At 36.9% G+C, this 16,952-nt stretch overlaps 1 protein-coding gene across 1 annotated transcript in view; it reads right to left on the minus strand.

The window, feature by feature from the left end:
* Positions 1–16,952, minus strand: part of THSD7A (thrombospondin type 1 domain containing 7A) — a 254,195-nt gene that overhangs the window by 14,339 nt on the left and 222,904 nt on the right. The window contains exons 16-24 of the mRNA XM_077175422.1: positions 15,464–15,642; positions 12,471–12,476; positions 10,791–10,924; positions 10,029–10,182; positions 9,064–9,205; positions 8,481–8,596; positions 3,157–3,274; positions 2,304–2,449; positions 1,558–1,732 (exon numbers count right to left, since the gene is read on the minus strand). Coding sequence (XP_077031537.1) covers positions 1,558–1,732; positions 2,304–2,449; positions 3,157–3,274; positions 8,481–8,596; positions 9,064–9,205; positions 10,029–10,182; positions 10,791–10,924; positions 12,471–12,476; positions 15,464–15,642 — 1,170 coding nt within the window. The remainder of the gene's footprint in view (positions 1–1,557; positions 1,733–2,303; positions 2,450–3,156; positions 3,275–8,480; positions 8,597–9,063; positions 9,206–10,028; positions 10,183–10,790; positions 10,925–12,470; positions 12,477–15,463; positions 15,643–16,952) is intronic.

Below are 16,952 nucleotides of genomic sequence, written 5' to 3' on the forward strand. Positions count from 1 at the left end.
TAGGCTAATAGACCTGTAGAATTCTGTAGTGTAAAACTGAAAAATAAAATTATACTAATGACACTAATTAGCACAATCAGCTACAGAACATTTAAGGAAGATCTGAGGCACGACACAAAGAAACCATTTTGTTAAAACTCCAGTTGAAAATGGGACTAGACTGAGCACAAACTCATAAATAAACCTCTTAGTTCTCATTATTTCAGAGAGAAAGCCATTAAAAATTCATGCTACCTTGCATTATACTGATGACAGATATAATCAGTGCTGTGTTGACCAGATGCCTGATTAATGAAGGAATTTTATTTGCCAACCTTAGGAAAGCATGCACAGAAATGAATAATTGATGAACTGATGTATTCATAATAGGAAAACAAGTAGTGATTTTTGGAAACATTAGCTGGAGTGCATCATTAGCACACCCCCACAAGGCAGTTATTCTTGCTGGCTAAATGTGAGATTGTTGAAGAACAGGTCCCTGCTCAGCAAAAATTTTTAAAGCAATCGGTAAGCCGCTATACTTTTTTTATAAAATTCACTAATATGAAAACATAACTACAGTCTCTGTATTCTTCCAGTTTCCATTTAAGAAGTAAAAATACATTAAAATTATGCAATTGGAATGCAATGTACAAAGCAGTGATGGAAATCTCTCCATTTCTTATTAATTTCTATTTATTGAGACAACTTTACCTTCAGTCCAATCTGAAATGAACTGGGAAAAAATCTCTGGGAAAGAGGAGAGTTTCAAGAGAATGAAAATAGAGTACTGGTATGAAACGACAGCTACATTAGAACTGAAGGAGTTTATCACCTCTTCTGAAGGTTCATCATTAATAGCTATTGAAAAACAGCAATATACTTCACATTCTACAAGTAAGTGTTTGGAATGAACTGGAGTGTTTTTACTGGAAATTAAACAGCTCTTATATGCTCTTAATCCTTCTCAGTATGAGCATCATGGACCTGATCATTCAAAACAGCTCCTTTAGATTCAGTTCACAAAGGCAATGACAGAGCATGTCACATCCAGAGAGCTAAACAACTGGAGGTACTCATGTTTTCTCAGAGATCAAAACTTTAGTTTCATTTGGAATAAAACCTCTATAGGAAAAAATAAGAGATCTTAGCTTATCTTCCTTAGACACCCATAAAAGGCATCAAGTTTTTAGCCACTGGTAAAAGTATTAATAAAGCTGTTACATAGTCTACACACTTAACACTAATATTTATCTGTAAACCAACACCCTTTCTTATAGAGTTAAATACAGGTTTTATTTCAATGGATTTTGTGGAAAAAAAAAAAAAAGTCTTAGATACAATCTATGACAGAGAGATCATGTCTTTTATAAATTTAAAATCTAGTATTTTTTCTAATTGATTGATTATCATGAAGCCACTCCTAAAAAGTAATTCTGATGGTCATTTGATAGACAAATCCAATCAGTAAAGCAGATGAAAAAGATTTAATTGCCTGTGGCTAATGCTAGGCCCTAATAGCTATAATGACACCCAAGCAATCTTGAAATGCAACATCTATTTGAACAGCTTTGTTACCTGGACAAGGGAAAGTGCAGGTTTCCTCAAGTATTATCTTCTTGTCACCATCTATAATTGGGTCTATTTCTCCACAGAATTCCTCATCTACTACTTTGCCAACATCTTCAATGGATCCATCATAAACCACACAGGAGATGTTCCTCACTCGTGTTCCCTCTCCACATTGAGCATCCTACAGAAGGAAAAATTTATTGATTAACACTGAACAGAAGAAAGTGCCAAAAGACTAGATCTGAGTTACATGTCACTCTATCTCCTATTATTTTTGCTTAACTACTTATTCATTCCAATAAGGAGAAAAAGGAGACAAAAAAGAGAAGACATGGTTCATTACTTCTGAAACAAAAAATACCCCAACCCAAAATTTCTGGTCACTCTTACTTGCTCCTTAAATTACAGAGCTAATTATGCCTTTGAATTGTAACCAGAGCAGAATGTCAAGTGAAGATCTCTTCTAATATGTGAATATATTTCTGCTGATATTCTTTTACAATTGAAGTATTTAAATTATTAGCAAAGATGCTGCTCAGGTACCAAAGTTTACCTTTATACTCTGAATATCTGTAAGACAATGTTGCATCTATTGATAAATATGAAATCTAAGGAAAACAACAAACTTTATTTTTTATGTAAGAGAGGTGGAAGCAAATTGTTTAAAGAGTTGATAAGGAGGTATCCAGGCATATCATAAATATGCCTCAATCCACACTTTCCATAACTTCTAAGTCCCATACGGCTTTTACCTCGACTTTGCATGTAGACCATTGACCATACTGCCATCGATAACAAGGTTTTACTGGACAGGGTTTGAATTGCTCCATCTGAGAAGGACAAGGTCTCCCATCACCCTGAAAGGGCTGATTTATGGTCCTTCTTCTGATCATTTTTCCTGTAACAAAATCCAGCAATATAACTAACAACAAAGTGGTTAGACTGATTTATTCCTCAAGATGGTTCTATCTGCTGAAAAGTATTGTGTTTGAATAAAGCATTTTTTTCCAGATTTGACAAATTGAATTATAAAGCTGATCTGTTGGCTCTTGTCTGTAACATGGGTTCATATTTTCCAAATCAGGCACTTTATATTCTGTCATTTGTTTGTAGTGTAAGAAGAGCAGGAGGATGCCTGGTTAGGATTGCCCCTGTAACAGCAAACAAAAGCAGTAATTTCCTAGTTCAGAAGCCTGAAGAAAAATATTCTTTATGAATGTGACAACATGTTTGTACATTTCAGTGGAGACTCCTGCTCCTCATCTGGGGCTTGCTGCTAGAAGAGGGCAGCATGCAGTGTTCTTCCCTCAGTTAACACAGAAACATGTGTCCCATAATTGTCTGATTCCAGCAAACAAGAACTTGCAACTTTCTGTCACTGTCTGTGTGGGAAACATTACATGCAGATTTTGCAGAAAAGGGAAGATTCTTCACTAAGGCCCAAAGAAAATTAAAATGCAATAGGCTTTTCCCACAGTTATCTCCTCTTCAACCATGACTGATATGCTACCCAGCTTCACTGAGATACAGTTTCTATTTCAAATACTTATATAAACTGAAAGAGGAAGTCTCAGTCTCTAATATATGCCAAAGGTGTGTACTGACCTGTAAGGCCACATGTTTGAGAGCACTCAGACCAAGCAGACCAGTCAGAGAGCTGACAGTTCACAGGACATTCCACCACACAGGACATATTCATTTGCCATGTCTTTTCCAAACCAAGCTGAAAGAAAATGTTTAATGGTTAGCACAAAACTCCAGGCCTGTATCATTAGTGCAAGGTAAAAAGTAAAGTAACTAAGACATTTAAAATTCTCACCTCAAGACAGTCCTAATGCATATACTGATCTTCATGTACATGCATAAATCCCATTTTCATCAAGCATTTTCTAAACTAGAACTCATAAATGGAGGGCTTAATCTCTACACTATTACTTTTTACAACAGGTGAATGCCAAAATCATTTATGAAGTATTTTGAAAGAGGAATGCAAAAATACTGAACAGCTATTAATAAGTGAATTGAAGGGATACTAGAAGCCAAGTTCAAAACTAACAAAAGCAGGAGGATGAACATGTACTAGATATACAAATGATGTTGTGGATGCTGAAAGTTTACAGGAGCTCAAGAGAGACTGAACAAGTTAACGGAAGAGAAATCTGGAGGTTTAAACACACAGAAAACCCATCAGGAAAATGCAGTTCAAGAGCTGAAAACAGGTGGAAGCTGTGAAAGGAGTAGGTGGAAACTCTTGTATGTCTGTGCTTCTTACTCATTCCTTACTAATTCTATTCTATTCTATTCTATTCTATTCTATTCTATTCTATTCATCATGCTGTCCATACAAAGATATTGACATGACACTGACAATAATTTTTCCAAAAAATATACATATTTTCATTTTTTTTCTGAAAAACTTTGCAAAAAAACCAGAATCCTCTAACATCCAAAAAGTAAAAGCTCTAGTTTCTGGAGGAGTCCGAGAGAAGGGGACAGAGAAATTTATCTCAAGACTCAAGTTTTCCCAAAAATATATTCTGTTCTGTGTTTTCCCCAGGTATGATTCAGCCTAACACTCCACCCAGGGGAAGGAAGAGTTTTCTAATCATGCTCAGGACATGGCCCAACAGCTACATGCTCCTTTGGTCTGATCCTGGACAGCCATTTCTATGTTCTTATAAACTCACACGCTCCAGATTTTCCCCATCCATGCAAAAAAAGAGATATTCTCACTAACACATATGAGAATACATGAAGCAAAATGAAATGTGACTGATGGCAAAAATTTTAGCATAATAGCACCTGAATCCTGCACAGCTGAGTTAAAAGGATAGCTCAGTTATAGAGTGTAGGATCTAAAGTGTGAAAGAAAATCAGTCCTGCCAACATTAACAGATCTACACAAAGGACTGTCCTGTTCACTGGACCTCACCAGCAGACCTTGATCATCATTGAGGCATTTCAGAATCCTAGGCAGTTGTGAATATCTTTAACTAGAAAAAATCTCCACCTAGTTTAAAAAAAAAAGCAAACTAGACATTTCAAAACCTATTAATTTTAATGACTGTAAAAGTTAATGATATAAAACCAGCATTTAAGGCTTTAAAAAGGAGATAAACCCACTCTTTCCTACTAAACACAAGCATAGAGCAATAATTAGGCACAATATTAACATGCCCTCCATAAATAAACTACCACAAGTACTGAAAATATCTCCTCCTGATAGACTCACCAAGTTTTAAATTTGCATTTACAGTACCATTTATTGAGACAGATGAGGGTTTAGACCTCTGTTTGCTTTTATACATCAAAGAATGAGTTCTTGGCTTTTCTCAGTGGTTCAGTATAGCCTTGATTATACAGCTATCACACACAGACAACACCTGAAACCTTTGGATAATCTGGAATTTGGATGATTAGGAAGCTATAGAGCCCTCTTTGAAGTCCATATTTGGGTCAAACCTTCTGAGCAAAAGCTTTACAGTCTGCTGAATTTCTTCCTGCCAATTATAGAAACATGACTGCTCTCTTTCAAGACTGGTCTTCTCAGCTGGACTTTAGCAGCTCAAGAGGGAAAAGCCCAAGAAAGATATTAACAGTGAAGAGGAGAAAGCTGAAGGCCAGATTACCCACAGTGACCTCCTATTTGCATGTCTTAGATACTGAAGTGCTGCTTAAATAGATCTGGGGAGCAACCGACAGGTTGCAGTTCAATAGTGTTCACATATTCCTTTCTCATCCCTCTCCTTCCTTGAACTGATGAATCACAGTTCAACTTGAAGAGCTTAGAAAACATTTGAAAAAGTGTTCATTAGCTCCCTGACCCTAAAGCTTTTGTTCTGGGTGAGCTGTGGTTTCTGACTCAAGAACGTCAAGTACTGAAAGCCACCCCTGTGCACTCTGTGCTTCTGGTCACACATGCCAGGGGCAGCAGGCTGCCACACCAGCATGCTCCTTAAATCCTGTGATCCACAAGAAGTATCTGTACTCATTTATGGGAATGTTTGGCACCAAAGATTAAACTCTGCTGCTGGAGGTTAATCATGTAATCTGACAAGCAGACTATTCACAAATAAACCAGCTTTAATGCAGACACAACTGCTGGTTTCTAGGCTTTTCTCATTTTTAATTAATGGTAAATGAATGAAAATAAGTCTATAAAAAGGAATATGAACAGGATCAGCTTGCTTTAGGTGATTTGATTTTTAAATATTCAAAGAAAGAGAAGTCAATTTCTTGTCATAAGTAGAAACCAAGTAATCCAGGTATTACTATGCTTTGAGAGTTTGAAGAGAACTACATTAACATAACCAGGACTTGGAAATAAGCTCTGGAAATTGTTTTATCTTGGCAGTAATCAGGATGACTGGCTATCTTATTTAGCTGATCAACTCAAATAAACACAAGATCATATGGACACATAAGGAAATCACAACACAGGGGCTCAGATGGAATGTTAGCATTTAACTCTGCTGATTCTCCTACCTGGAGATGGTTATAGACAAAATTCAGCATGAAGGGTTTTTTTTATATTTGGCTTTATTGCTTTCTTGAACTATATATAATATAGAAACTCACTGCAATAATGAGTCTTAATTTCTTAGGGATCAGTGTGTGTTTATCTATTATAAGCTCTCTTCTTTGCATATAATAATAAGAAACATAATTCAGTAAATGTACCTACACATAAATTAGGCAAGTCTTTACTCATACATCTAGTACAAAGTTTTATGATAGCCCAGAGAAAATTCATTAACTAGGTCATTATAAAATCACTTCATATTTCTTCTATTCATCAACTTTTCCAACCACATGCACCTTATTTTGAACTTCACTTAATATTTCTGCACTGCACTTATAATGCAAAAACACAGCGGAAACCCCCACCCTGAAGGATCATTAGCAAGAAGTGTATGGTATGTATTCGCATTTTGATAATTTCTTGAATGCTCTCCTCTCATGACCTGCAAGGTCACAGAGTTGGCTTTCATGTCTTGAGAGTGAAGGGTCTGTTAAGATCTGAACAGCTTGGCTTTCCTGTTAATCAGGTTAACAGGTTTTACTCCTCAGTTATTGGATCAGCCTTTGACCTTGTTGGACCGCTGCTTACACATCCATAATTCAACAAATAGTCTTAACTGTGTGACTAGGGAGTGGATCAGAGCTTTCTACAAGATGTGTCTCTATATGATCTGTTGATAAATCCAGGACATCACTGCAGTGATTATCCATTATTCTTCTGAATAATAAACTTTCATTTCTTAAATGCAGGAAAACTCCAGAGGTTTTCTGAAATGAGATTTCAGTGTAAAATGTAATCAATTCTAAATGTTGTTTTAAATCTTTGCTTAACAGGAATAATTTCTTGGTTTTATAGTAGAGGAAATATATTTTCCCATAAAATCAAATAAATCATATTTCTTTCTGTTGAAATATTTATTTGGATGGATATTTTACATCATGTGTGGGTATTAATTACTCAATATTGTACCACTTAGAAATGACAGACATTCCTTTTTTCCTTTTCTTTTCTAACACATTAAAACATTATAAAAGCATTAATGCACTGCCTTATTAACTTCATAGTAACTTGCTGGTATGACTAAGGGTAGTCATACCCTGAGTCTTTTCTTGAGACCTAATTTTTGTGGCTGTCCCATTCCTGGGAGTGTTCACAAGGCCAATTTGGAGTAGGCTTTCAGCAAAATGCTAGAGTGACAGGTGACCCTGCCCACAGAAGGGGCTTTGATCTTTAGGGTGATGATCTTTAAGAACCCTTCGAACCCTAACCATTTTATGATTCTTTGAAATTATTAGATTTTATTAGAAACCCAAGAACTATGAGGAAAGTAGAAACATGGGAGAGAAGTAAGTCTCAGCCAAAACTCTCTGCCTTTGATAAGAACTTATTGATTCAGGAATCCAGGATGTTGGAGGAGATAGGAGAAGTTCAAATAGGTCAGATACACCATTACAAAATTATAGTCCAAAATAAATGATGACTTTCCTGACTCCCTCCACTTCTGATGAGACTCTTTTCTATGGGCACATCCTGAGAGTAGCTAGTTGCCAGAAGGCTCCTGCAGAAAAGCTGTTGGTGCCAAAATTCCTATGGGGGCCTTTCCCCCTTTGTCCCCCATTGCCAGTTATTTCATTTCCGATGACATGGTGGTGGGGGAATGGCAGCTGAAACAAGCGCAGTTACTTTCCATCAGAAATGTGTGTAGAATTGCCCTTAAAGTACTACTAGGGTTTTTCTGGTTTTTTTGGTTTTTCATGGTTTTTTTCATTCTACATACTCCATACCATTGAAAGCACTAGGACCGACACACAAAATGTCAGGAAACCAGTGCTTTCAAACTGGAGGTTTGTTTGAACATTTGCAAAATGGCTCTTTCAAAACTTAAGGGTTCCTGTCTACTAGCTGGTTCTCCTTATACATGCCTACTTAATATTACATTCATGCTGCCCATTGTTTCATACTAGTTTGGGTATTTTTTGCATCGCACAGCTGGATACAAGAAGTTAGCATTCAGCCCAGCTGCAGAATGACACGTGAGAAATATTTTCCAACACATTGAGTAAATGATTGATACTGGCAGGTGTCCAAGACTCCATGCAGAAGTTGTATCAAATTAGAATTATGATTAGTATTCTGATTGAGATTTATTACCTTTATTCTACTTTATTAATTATTGTTTCTAAGTAATTTCCTTCAGGACATAATAATTAGCATATGTTCACAGAGGCACTTAAAAGTAACCAAAGGAAATAGTATAAAAATCAGTTGATGGCTCGGTTCATTTCAGAGGTACTTAACAATCCATGAATAGTGTTGCAAAACATCTGGTGAAGATGCCATACAGCTCAGTTGGCTCAGTATTAATTAGCACAATTAGAAGGGAGCTTTCTCACAGGTACCCACTCACCTCTTCACAGTATTTCAGGTCAACCGATTTGCCATCACTGCGAACGCAATCGAGCATCCGCGTTTTGATACCGCTGCCACAGACAGCCTTCTCGCTGAGCTGACACGTGCTCCAGTCTGCAAAGGAGGCACTCATTAGCATTGCAGACTTTCAGATAGAATTCATAATGATCCAGTCTCCCACCTAATTCTGATGGCCTAAAACAACCCTCACAAGCAACTTTTATGCATGCAAAGGCTCACAGAACCCAGCTGCTGCACGTTTTTGCAAACAGTGACTTTTACTGCAAACAGTGAATGTCATGGTACCTTCCTGAAAAGTGCATACTTGGTTTTGTCTGCATGGATTTTTAGTAAATCACAAAATGATATGAGTAATACTTTTCCTGGAGTTACAGTGTGCACATTTCACACGCAAACTCTCAATTTAATATTTTATCTGGATCAAACAGCTTGAATCAGCTTTCAGTACAAGTTCCACAGCTGCATCTGGGTAAGAATGGAAAGCAGAAAAATCCATCTTGTAAGGTGAATGGAAATGATCTGTAAGATGTGGTCCCAGGCTGTCACTATAACACAAATACCTGTCACATTGTAGTCATAGTGGTAGCAGTTCTTGTTCAAAGTGCAGGTTTCTGTCTCGGTGGCAGCAGGACAAGGCTTTCCATCATCTGGTTGTCTAAGGCATTCAGCTGACCTTTCACGGACACTACTTCCATTGCATGGCTTGAAAGTAAGTTTGGAAACAGCTTAAATATTTTGGCACCCTGATACCTCTTTATGCAGCAATACAACAACCTTTTAAATAATCCCTTCACAAAACACAAGTATAAAATAACAGGTTCCTGCTAATGTATAAGAGAAACCCTTTTCTTTAACCTAACTTGGTAACACCATTCTATTTTCCTAACCAATGAATATTTCAGTATTAGTACTTTGGAAGTATTTCACTCATAAACAGGATATCGAAATGCTCACTTTCCAAATGCTATAATGTAGTGCACCAAAGCCTCTCAGAAGTCCTGAAGCACTTTTTGGTGATTTGTTTGTTTGGGGGGTTTTTTGGTGTTTTTTTTTTTTTTTTTTTTTTTTTGACATTTCTTTTTGAAATTCCTGTCAGGAAGGAAGGGGAGAGGAGACCCAAAATTATTTTTCTACACTCAGTCTTGATCTGCAGACTTTCTCACTCGTATCAGGATAGTGACATTTTCAGTTCAGCGACTGTGCTGCTACGCAGAGGCTCAGAGCTAGGCTCAAAGACAAACTCACAAGCCACTGCCACAGCTATTCCACCACACAGAAGGCACCCACAGAAGGGTAGGAAGAGTGACCACTGGGCACATTTTAGTCTGTGTTCTGGAAGAATTTAGCTTAATGGAAAGTATTGCCACACTTCATTTGCGGCCAACACAAAACAGCCCTAAAGATGACACCATCTCTAGATATTTACAGCTGTAATCAGTTCAGCATCTTTGCAAAACACATCATACATATACTTTTAAGGTATCCTCCCAAAACTGTAAATGTGGCACTTCAGTATACTTCTTACCAAAGAGCACTGAGACCACGCTCCCCATTCAGACATAACACAGTCCTCAGGACATGGCAGCGTGCATTTTCTAGCACCAAGTGGCATATCTTCAGGATCACACAGATAGTCTTCTACTGTGTCAGATGGACCATCCACAGTGTTTAGCATGCACCTGGAAAAAAGAACTGCACATCAACTTCACTTGCCATGGATTTCGTATAGTATGTGCTCTATAGTATTCTGAGGCATTTTAACATTTTGTCAGGACATAAATGAAACAAGTATTGATCTATGAATACCCAAGAAAAGCTGAAGAGTCAAAAACAATCCTTGTTTTCACAGATGACAGCAACATAAAGGCATGCACATAATTTAGACAATCCCTATCAGTTATTTCCTGGGAGCCCCTGGGCAGGTGATTTGCTTGACATTAACTAACCTCTAAATCAGAATAATGCAAATCACCTATTGTTTAGATATACTTCATGCATACTTCAGCTGGTAACTTTAAATCCAGAACTATTAAAACTTCAAAACTTTGATATTCCTAGTATTAATCCTTAATTTACACAGATGCCTTTTAATTACCAATAGATTAAATTAGGAATCAAGGTCTATATCCATAACAAGTCGACAGAGTCATATTGCACTCCTTGAATCTATTTTGATTTATATCAGCCAGGCTCCAGGTCTGCACTCAACACTAGGCATTACATAGAATACAGCCAAAAACTGAAAGTGAAGGTTCTTTAAAGTGAAGGAGGAGCAATATTGTTTTACCTGACTTTCCTTGTTTGAACACCTTCTCCACAATTCTCTTTTAAGTCCACATTGGTCACCTTGCAGACACTCCAGGGCTCAGTTACCCATATGTACTGGCTGCAGTCACTGTGGCAGGGGACTACCTCATACACCTGGAATCCACATTCAGTGTCAGTTTTGGTCCACACAAGTAAGATAAACATGCATAAGTGATCATACAGAAAAAAGCATTAATTCTCTTGGGAAAAATAAAAAATATGAACTTGATGATTTAGACACTATGGTAATAATACAGATTAAAACTTGCTAGAAAACTACTGAAATAACAAAAAGACAGAAGCTATTGAGTGCTGGATTCTCTGGGTTTCTCTACCACTAAGCCCATGCTGTGCCATTCCCACCAAAAACATCAACAGAACTAACATAAAGTCTGTAACATGCTATCTCATGAGTACAACTTTTTAAAAAATGCTGTTAAAACTCTGCTAGGACTTTAGCTTAGTCCTTCACATCTCTTCTCTATGATTCCATCCCACTATTATATTATTATCCCAGTTATTAGTTGTGGGTGTTTGGTATCACTAAGGAGAGGTGACCTCAAGAGATATTATATCAATATACATGGATTCACTTTATTTATTTATTGTATATGCTTAAAATCACTCTAATGTATTTGTGTACCAGAACTAGTGTTATGTTTAGATTTGAATTCAAATTTTTAAATGGCATCTCATATAGCGATTTCTACAGTGTTCCATGTACTGACTCAAACATACATTACAAAAAATGGGACAGACAGCACACGTTGAGCAAGAAGCTAAAGTTAAATCTCTATTTTATAAACACTCACCTGTGCCTGAAGAGAGCATTTTCATGAGCCCAAAGGATAGAAAAAAAAGCAAAAAGAAAAAGTTAGAATTGTATGAATGAAGCATAAATATTTAAACAGAATCAATTTAGATATAATTTTATTATAAACAATATACAATTTTATTATAGACAATATTCTGTTAGTTCTGCAAAGAAAAAGGGCATTATTATTTTCTCTTGGATCTCCTTTACTATCATAAAGCAATTTGCAAAAAGTTTGCCCTTGGAAGAAAATAAATTCTATAAATCACAACTGGTGGGAAGAAACTGTATATTAACTATTCTCTTGGTTAGACAGTTGAACTGTTTTCCCTTTTTGCCTATAATGAGCATCAAACTGTTACACAGTAGGGAATCCTGTCTCTCTTAGATAAGAGAAAATCCTCAGTGTTTTTGGAGGACACTGGACTTCTCTATCAATTTAAATTCTTCTGACAGCATTAGGGGCAATAAATTCAAACAAATAAATAGAACTGTCAATTCTCATCCTTCCAAAGTTCCTACGTCCTTCATGGGATATTTTAATTATGCATAAATTACTTAAAGCCCATTGCCTTGAAATTATACCAGCTAATTTGACATATCCTTCAAGGTATCAAGTCAGCAAAATCAAAACTGCTGAAACATCTAAGACTTGTCTTAAACAAGTCCTTGATTTCTTTTCAGCAATCTTTCTTGTGTAGAAAAAGATTGCTGATGTTTGATGGTTAACCTGTAACAAAATACCACAGAAAATAGAATGCCTTGGACACTGAATTTGTAGTCTGGTATCATATCACTGTGCAGCTGATCAGCCCATGCACAAGATCATCAGCCTAGTCAACATACTTGGGCCTTCTCTGAACTACATTAACAATAAAAAGCATAAAAGTGTGCAGTGAAAATGAGTGTTAGGGAAGGTATTGGAGTCTGTTGAAAATTTGTTCTTTAGAATTCTTCTCCAGAATTTCCAAAAGGAGAAGAGGAAAGCCTTAATTCAGGGAAATGTCTATATGTCTGACCCTGGTTAGCATAAAAAGAAATATGTAAACTCCACACACTCAACAGCTTTTGCAGTAACATAAAATTTGGATATCTTGATAGAAAGCCAAAGGAGGATTTTATACTGCATTGCACATGTGAGTGGTGTTCTCCTGACCTCATTGGAATTTTGTACCTATGACTGCAGGCCACAGCAGTTGGGTGGTATAAGAATTGCATACCCATCCTGCTCCTGATAAGGGGGAAAATAATGCTTGTAATCAATGAAAAGATGGATGTCCTTAATTTCTCTAACAGTCTCAGATTAGTCCCTTCATTTGAAACCATCTTATGGCCATTGACATGATTTTATATCAAACCTGACTCCATTATTACTGTAATTATGATATCTTTTAGCCTAGTGAAGTGAGTACTGAGCAAGCTTTATTCAGCTGGAGTGTGGTTGGGAGCCACCCTGGCATGACACTGAGTGACACATCCAGCTTTCACTGTGCTCATCCTGCCTCAAATCACAGGCACACATGTCAGCCCTGAGAGACACTCAACGACTTCTTAACAAGGTCTTAAGGATTTTATTTCAGTGTTTCCCTGGCCTTACTATTAGAAAGTTTTCCCAAGGCTTAACCCAAATCTGCTTGCAGCAGTGTAAGCCCACTGCTCTTATCCTATCCATGATGGCCATGGAAAATGGATTATTTCCTCCTCCTTTACAACAGTCCTTTATGTACGTACTAGCAGACTGCCAGCATCCTCCCTCCCATCTCCTCTTCCCTGGGCTAGACAACATGTTGTAGTCTTCCCCAGGTTCATAATTCCAAGATGGCATCTTACAGCATAGTTCTTCTGTAAATCATAGTACTCATACTTGTGGGCACCAAAGATCCAATTTTACCACTATGGATCATATGTATGCAAATAAGAGCGTTACATTATTAAGTAATAAATATGTAACCTAAGCACATTATATTGAATGATTATTGAATGATGACTCTGAAAAGTCAGTTCTTTTCCAGCTGAATGGTGGATCATATTTAGTTTAAATAACTAATTCAAAATTGGAATATCTGTGCATTTCTCTGCATGATTCTGAATTGAAAGGGAATGTATTTAAAAATGAAAAATACAGGCTCTATATTTTTCAACATCCTTGCATTATCTGTGGAATGTCCTTCTCATGAAAGTACTATATTTCAATTTTATTTTTACAATAATTACATTTGGAATCAACTATCATTTGTCAAAGACCATGTAACCACAAATCAAATGAGTCGAAGTACCGGCAGAGGGCAATAGTGTTGCATACAAGTGGTGAACAGACCTCCAGCAAAATCACCTTTGATGCAGAAAAATACAAGCCTATTATGTACTACATGAATATTAAAGAAGGAAAAAGACTTTTGTATAGACTATAATTTGCTCCTATTGAAACACGTTCCTCCTAATTTAAAGCATATTTACATGCTGACCCAAATCCAGCAATCCTCATTCTAGTTTGTATTTTGTTAAAGTAGATCACAAACTTGGTTTATTAGCTGCAGTTAAACACTTATGATTTTCTAAATTAGAACTAATTACATCCCCTAAAGTAGAAAATTAGATCAACAAGCCATTTCATTTTGTTTTAGCAAAATGTCAATAGGATAATATTAAGTACATGCATTTTTATTCAAATGTAAATTGAGAGCACTTTTTTTTTTTAAATCTTTGAATATTTACAGAAAAGACCATGTGGTTGTTTAACATCCCTCTGCAGACTAAATTAAATTCAACAGTAATATGAATATAAATCAACTTTGAAGAGCATAAGTTAATTGACAAGGAATGTTTTTCCTTTCTAAAACTCTCCAAGGAAAGAAACTTCAGGGTTTAACTTGGGCTAGTGCTAAACTTGGTCCCAAAGAGTAAATGCTTGTTAGCAGTCCAAGCCTTCCAGCACTCCCAGGGTGCTCTTGGATCACCTTTTACATTTTAGTTTCACTTGAAGAGGATCCAGACTGTATGGTCAGACTGCTCCATCCTGCAATACCAAGTGCAGTTTGTGGGACAGCTGGGAGACTTGACTTCAGAATTGCATTTGTGACTGAACTGCACTGCCAGGGCAAGTGTACCCAAGAATGTCAAGCTCCAGCTTGAGGAGAACCCGCTAAGGGGCACTGGGATGACTGTTTGAGAGTTTTGTTTTCTGATCTAAGATGGTCAGGGAGTGACACTAAAAATCTTGCCAGCTTGAGCAACTGTAACAAGACATTTTACCCCTGTCATATATTAGAAGATTAGAAGTCTAGAAGGGACATTAAAGATCATTTAGTTCCAAGCCTCCTACCATGAACAGGGACCTTCCACTGGACCAGTTTGCTCAGAGCCCCATCCAATCAGGCCTGGAACATTTCCAGGGATGAGGCATTCACCACTTCTCTGCATAACCCATTCCAGGGCCTCATCACCCTCTGAGTGAAGAATTTCTTCCTAATGTATAATATAAATCTACTTTCAGTTTGAAGCCATTCCCCCTTGCCCTGTCACTACATGGCTCTGTACAAAGTTTCTCTCCATCTTTCTTGGAGAATCCCTTCAGGTAAGAAATCTTTGGAAACACAGTTTTCAAAATCTGCATGTAAGCATGTTTTATTGTCTGCAATCTGCAGTTCACAAAATATGGAAAATTCTTGCAGATGAGGAACTAAGACAGATCCTTTACTGCCTGAGGAACTCTAAACCAACACATACTCCTTCTACCTCCATCTGCTCCTTATGTTTTTCTACAACAAAAAATACAGATAAAAGGGTTATTTGAAGTTTGGAAAAATCTATATCAATAATGTAAATATAAATCAAATTACCTGGTTGACGTGATCTAGCTTTGGACAGGGTCTTCCACCATTGTAGGGTTTTTCACGCAGCCATTTAGACCGAACCTTCACCCCACTCCCACAGGATTTGCTACAGCGAGACCAGTTGGACCACTCACTGAGCTTGCAGTCTGAGGGACAGGGAATAATACAGGCTTCCTCAATATACCCTGGATGAATGGAAAAGAAAGTGAAATCTCTTCAGCATGTCAGTTTGCGACTTCTCCCTGAAGCCCTCGTCTGCTTCATTTAGATTCTCCAAAGTTTGACTTGACAGGACTGTGGGAATAGAGAGATCTCTTCATCATTAGGGATAAATTAAATTCTGCAGAAAATTGACACATATAGCTGGAGACTGTTAGAGTAGCAGCTGAGCATCCTCACTGCTCATCATCCCATCTGATTAGGATTCACACTCTCCAGATTTCAGCATTCAAACTTTCTGACAGCTACAGTGTAATTGACACTAACCATCTCTTGGCGGCATCATTCTTACTCTGTAAAATGATATGTGTAATTTTTTAAAAGGAAAAAGGAATTAATTAAAGGATACTCCACAACTGTATCAAGTAATTCAATTGCAGTTATACATCAAAAATCCAACTGAGAAGAAATGCATCTCACCAGCCTGGAGCAAGGGAACTTAACACCTTGTGACCTTTGTAAGGCTAGAAAGAGAGAGTAGCCTGCCACATTAATGATCTACCGATTAACAACCATCTGCCCCCAGCAGCACACTGAATAATTGCACTGAATGGAAAAGCAGATGTTTGTTTTGGTTAAGTCATCGGTCCAGAGAGGTTGGAAGGGGGTATGACGTGGTCTGCAGGGAGCAACATGAGGCCTCAATTCACTGAATAAGTGAAAATATCTTTCTTTCAAAAGCAACATATGCCATAGCTCTACAATATGTATAATTTATTCCAATATTTAAGGGAGAAGCCGTAATACATCAAATAAAAAGCTGGCCTTAACTGCATGTTTACTACAACTAGGTCCTGAACTCTCTTCTCCCCTTTCCTGTGTCAGATCTGCAAAGTATTTACCATTACCATTACCATTGTTCACTTTACAGATTAAAAACCTTGGTGGATTTAAATTTGTATTAAAATATTTCATTAAAATATTCAAAAAAACAGTTGCAACGTTTTCCATACTTGTTAAGATCATCCTCAAAAGATTACCATGGTTCACTAGGCTTCAAATGTTTCAATTGTTTGTCAGATATATAGAATTTTTTTAATTCGAAGGTGATCAATCTTTTCATCAGAGTTGAATTATTTTTAACCTGTGCTTCTAAGTTGTTATATCTCTTCTGAAAGGAACCAATAACAACCAATCTCAAGGTTTGTAAAGAATCAAACCATTTAGATTTCAATTCTACATACTTATTTCTAGTTAATTTGTTGGTTTAGATATAGTTAATTTTTTTAGATAAAGAAAATAATTTTAAAAAAAACCTTAAAGCAGCATTTATAGT

Source organism: Agelaius phoeniceus, chromosome 1 (genome assembly GCF_051311805.1).
Source record: "Agelaius phoeniceus isolate bAgePho1 chromosome 1, bAgePho1.hap1, whole genome shotgun sequence".
Classification (NCBI taxonomy): Eukaryota; Metazoa; Chordata; class Aves; order Passeriformes; family Icteridae; genus Agelaius; species Agelaius phoeniceus.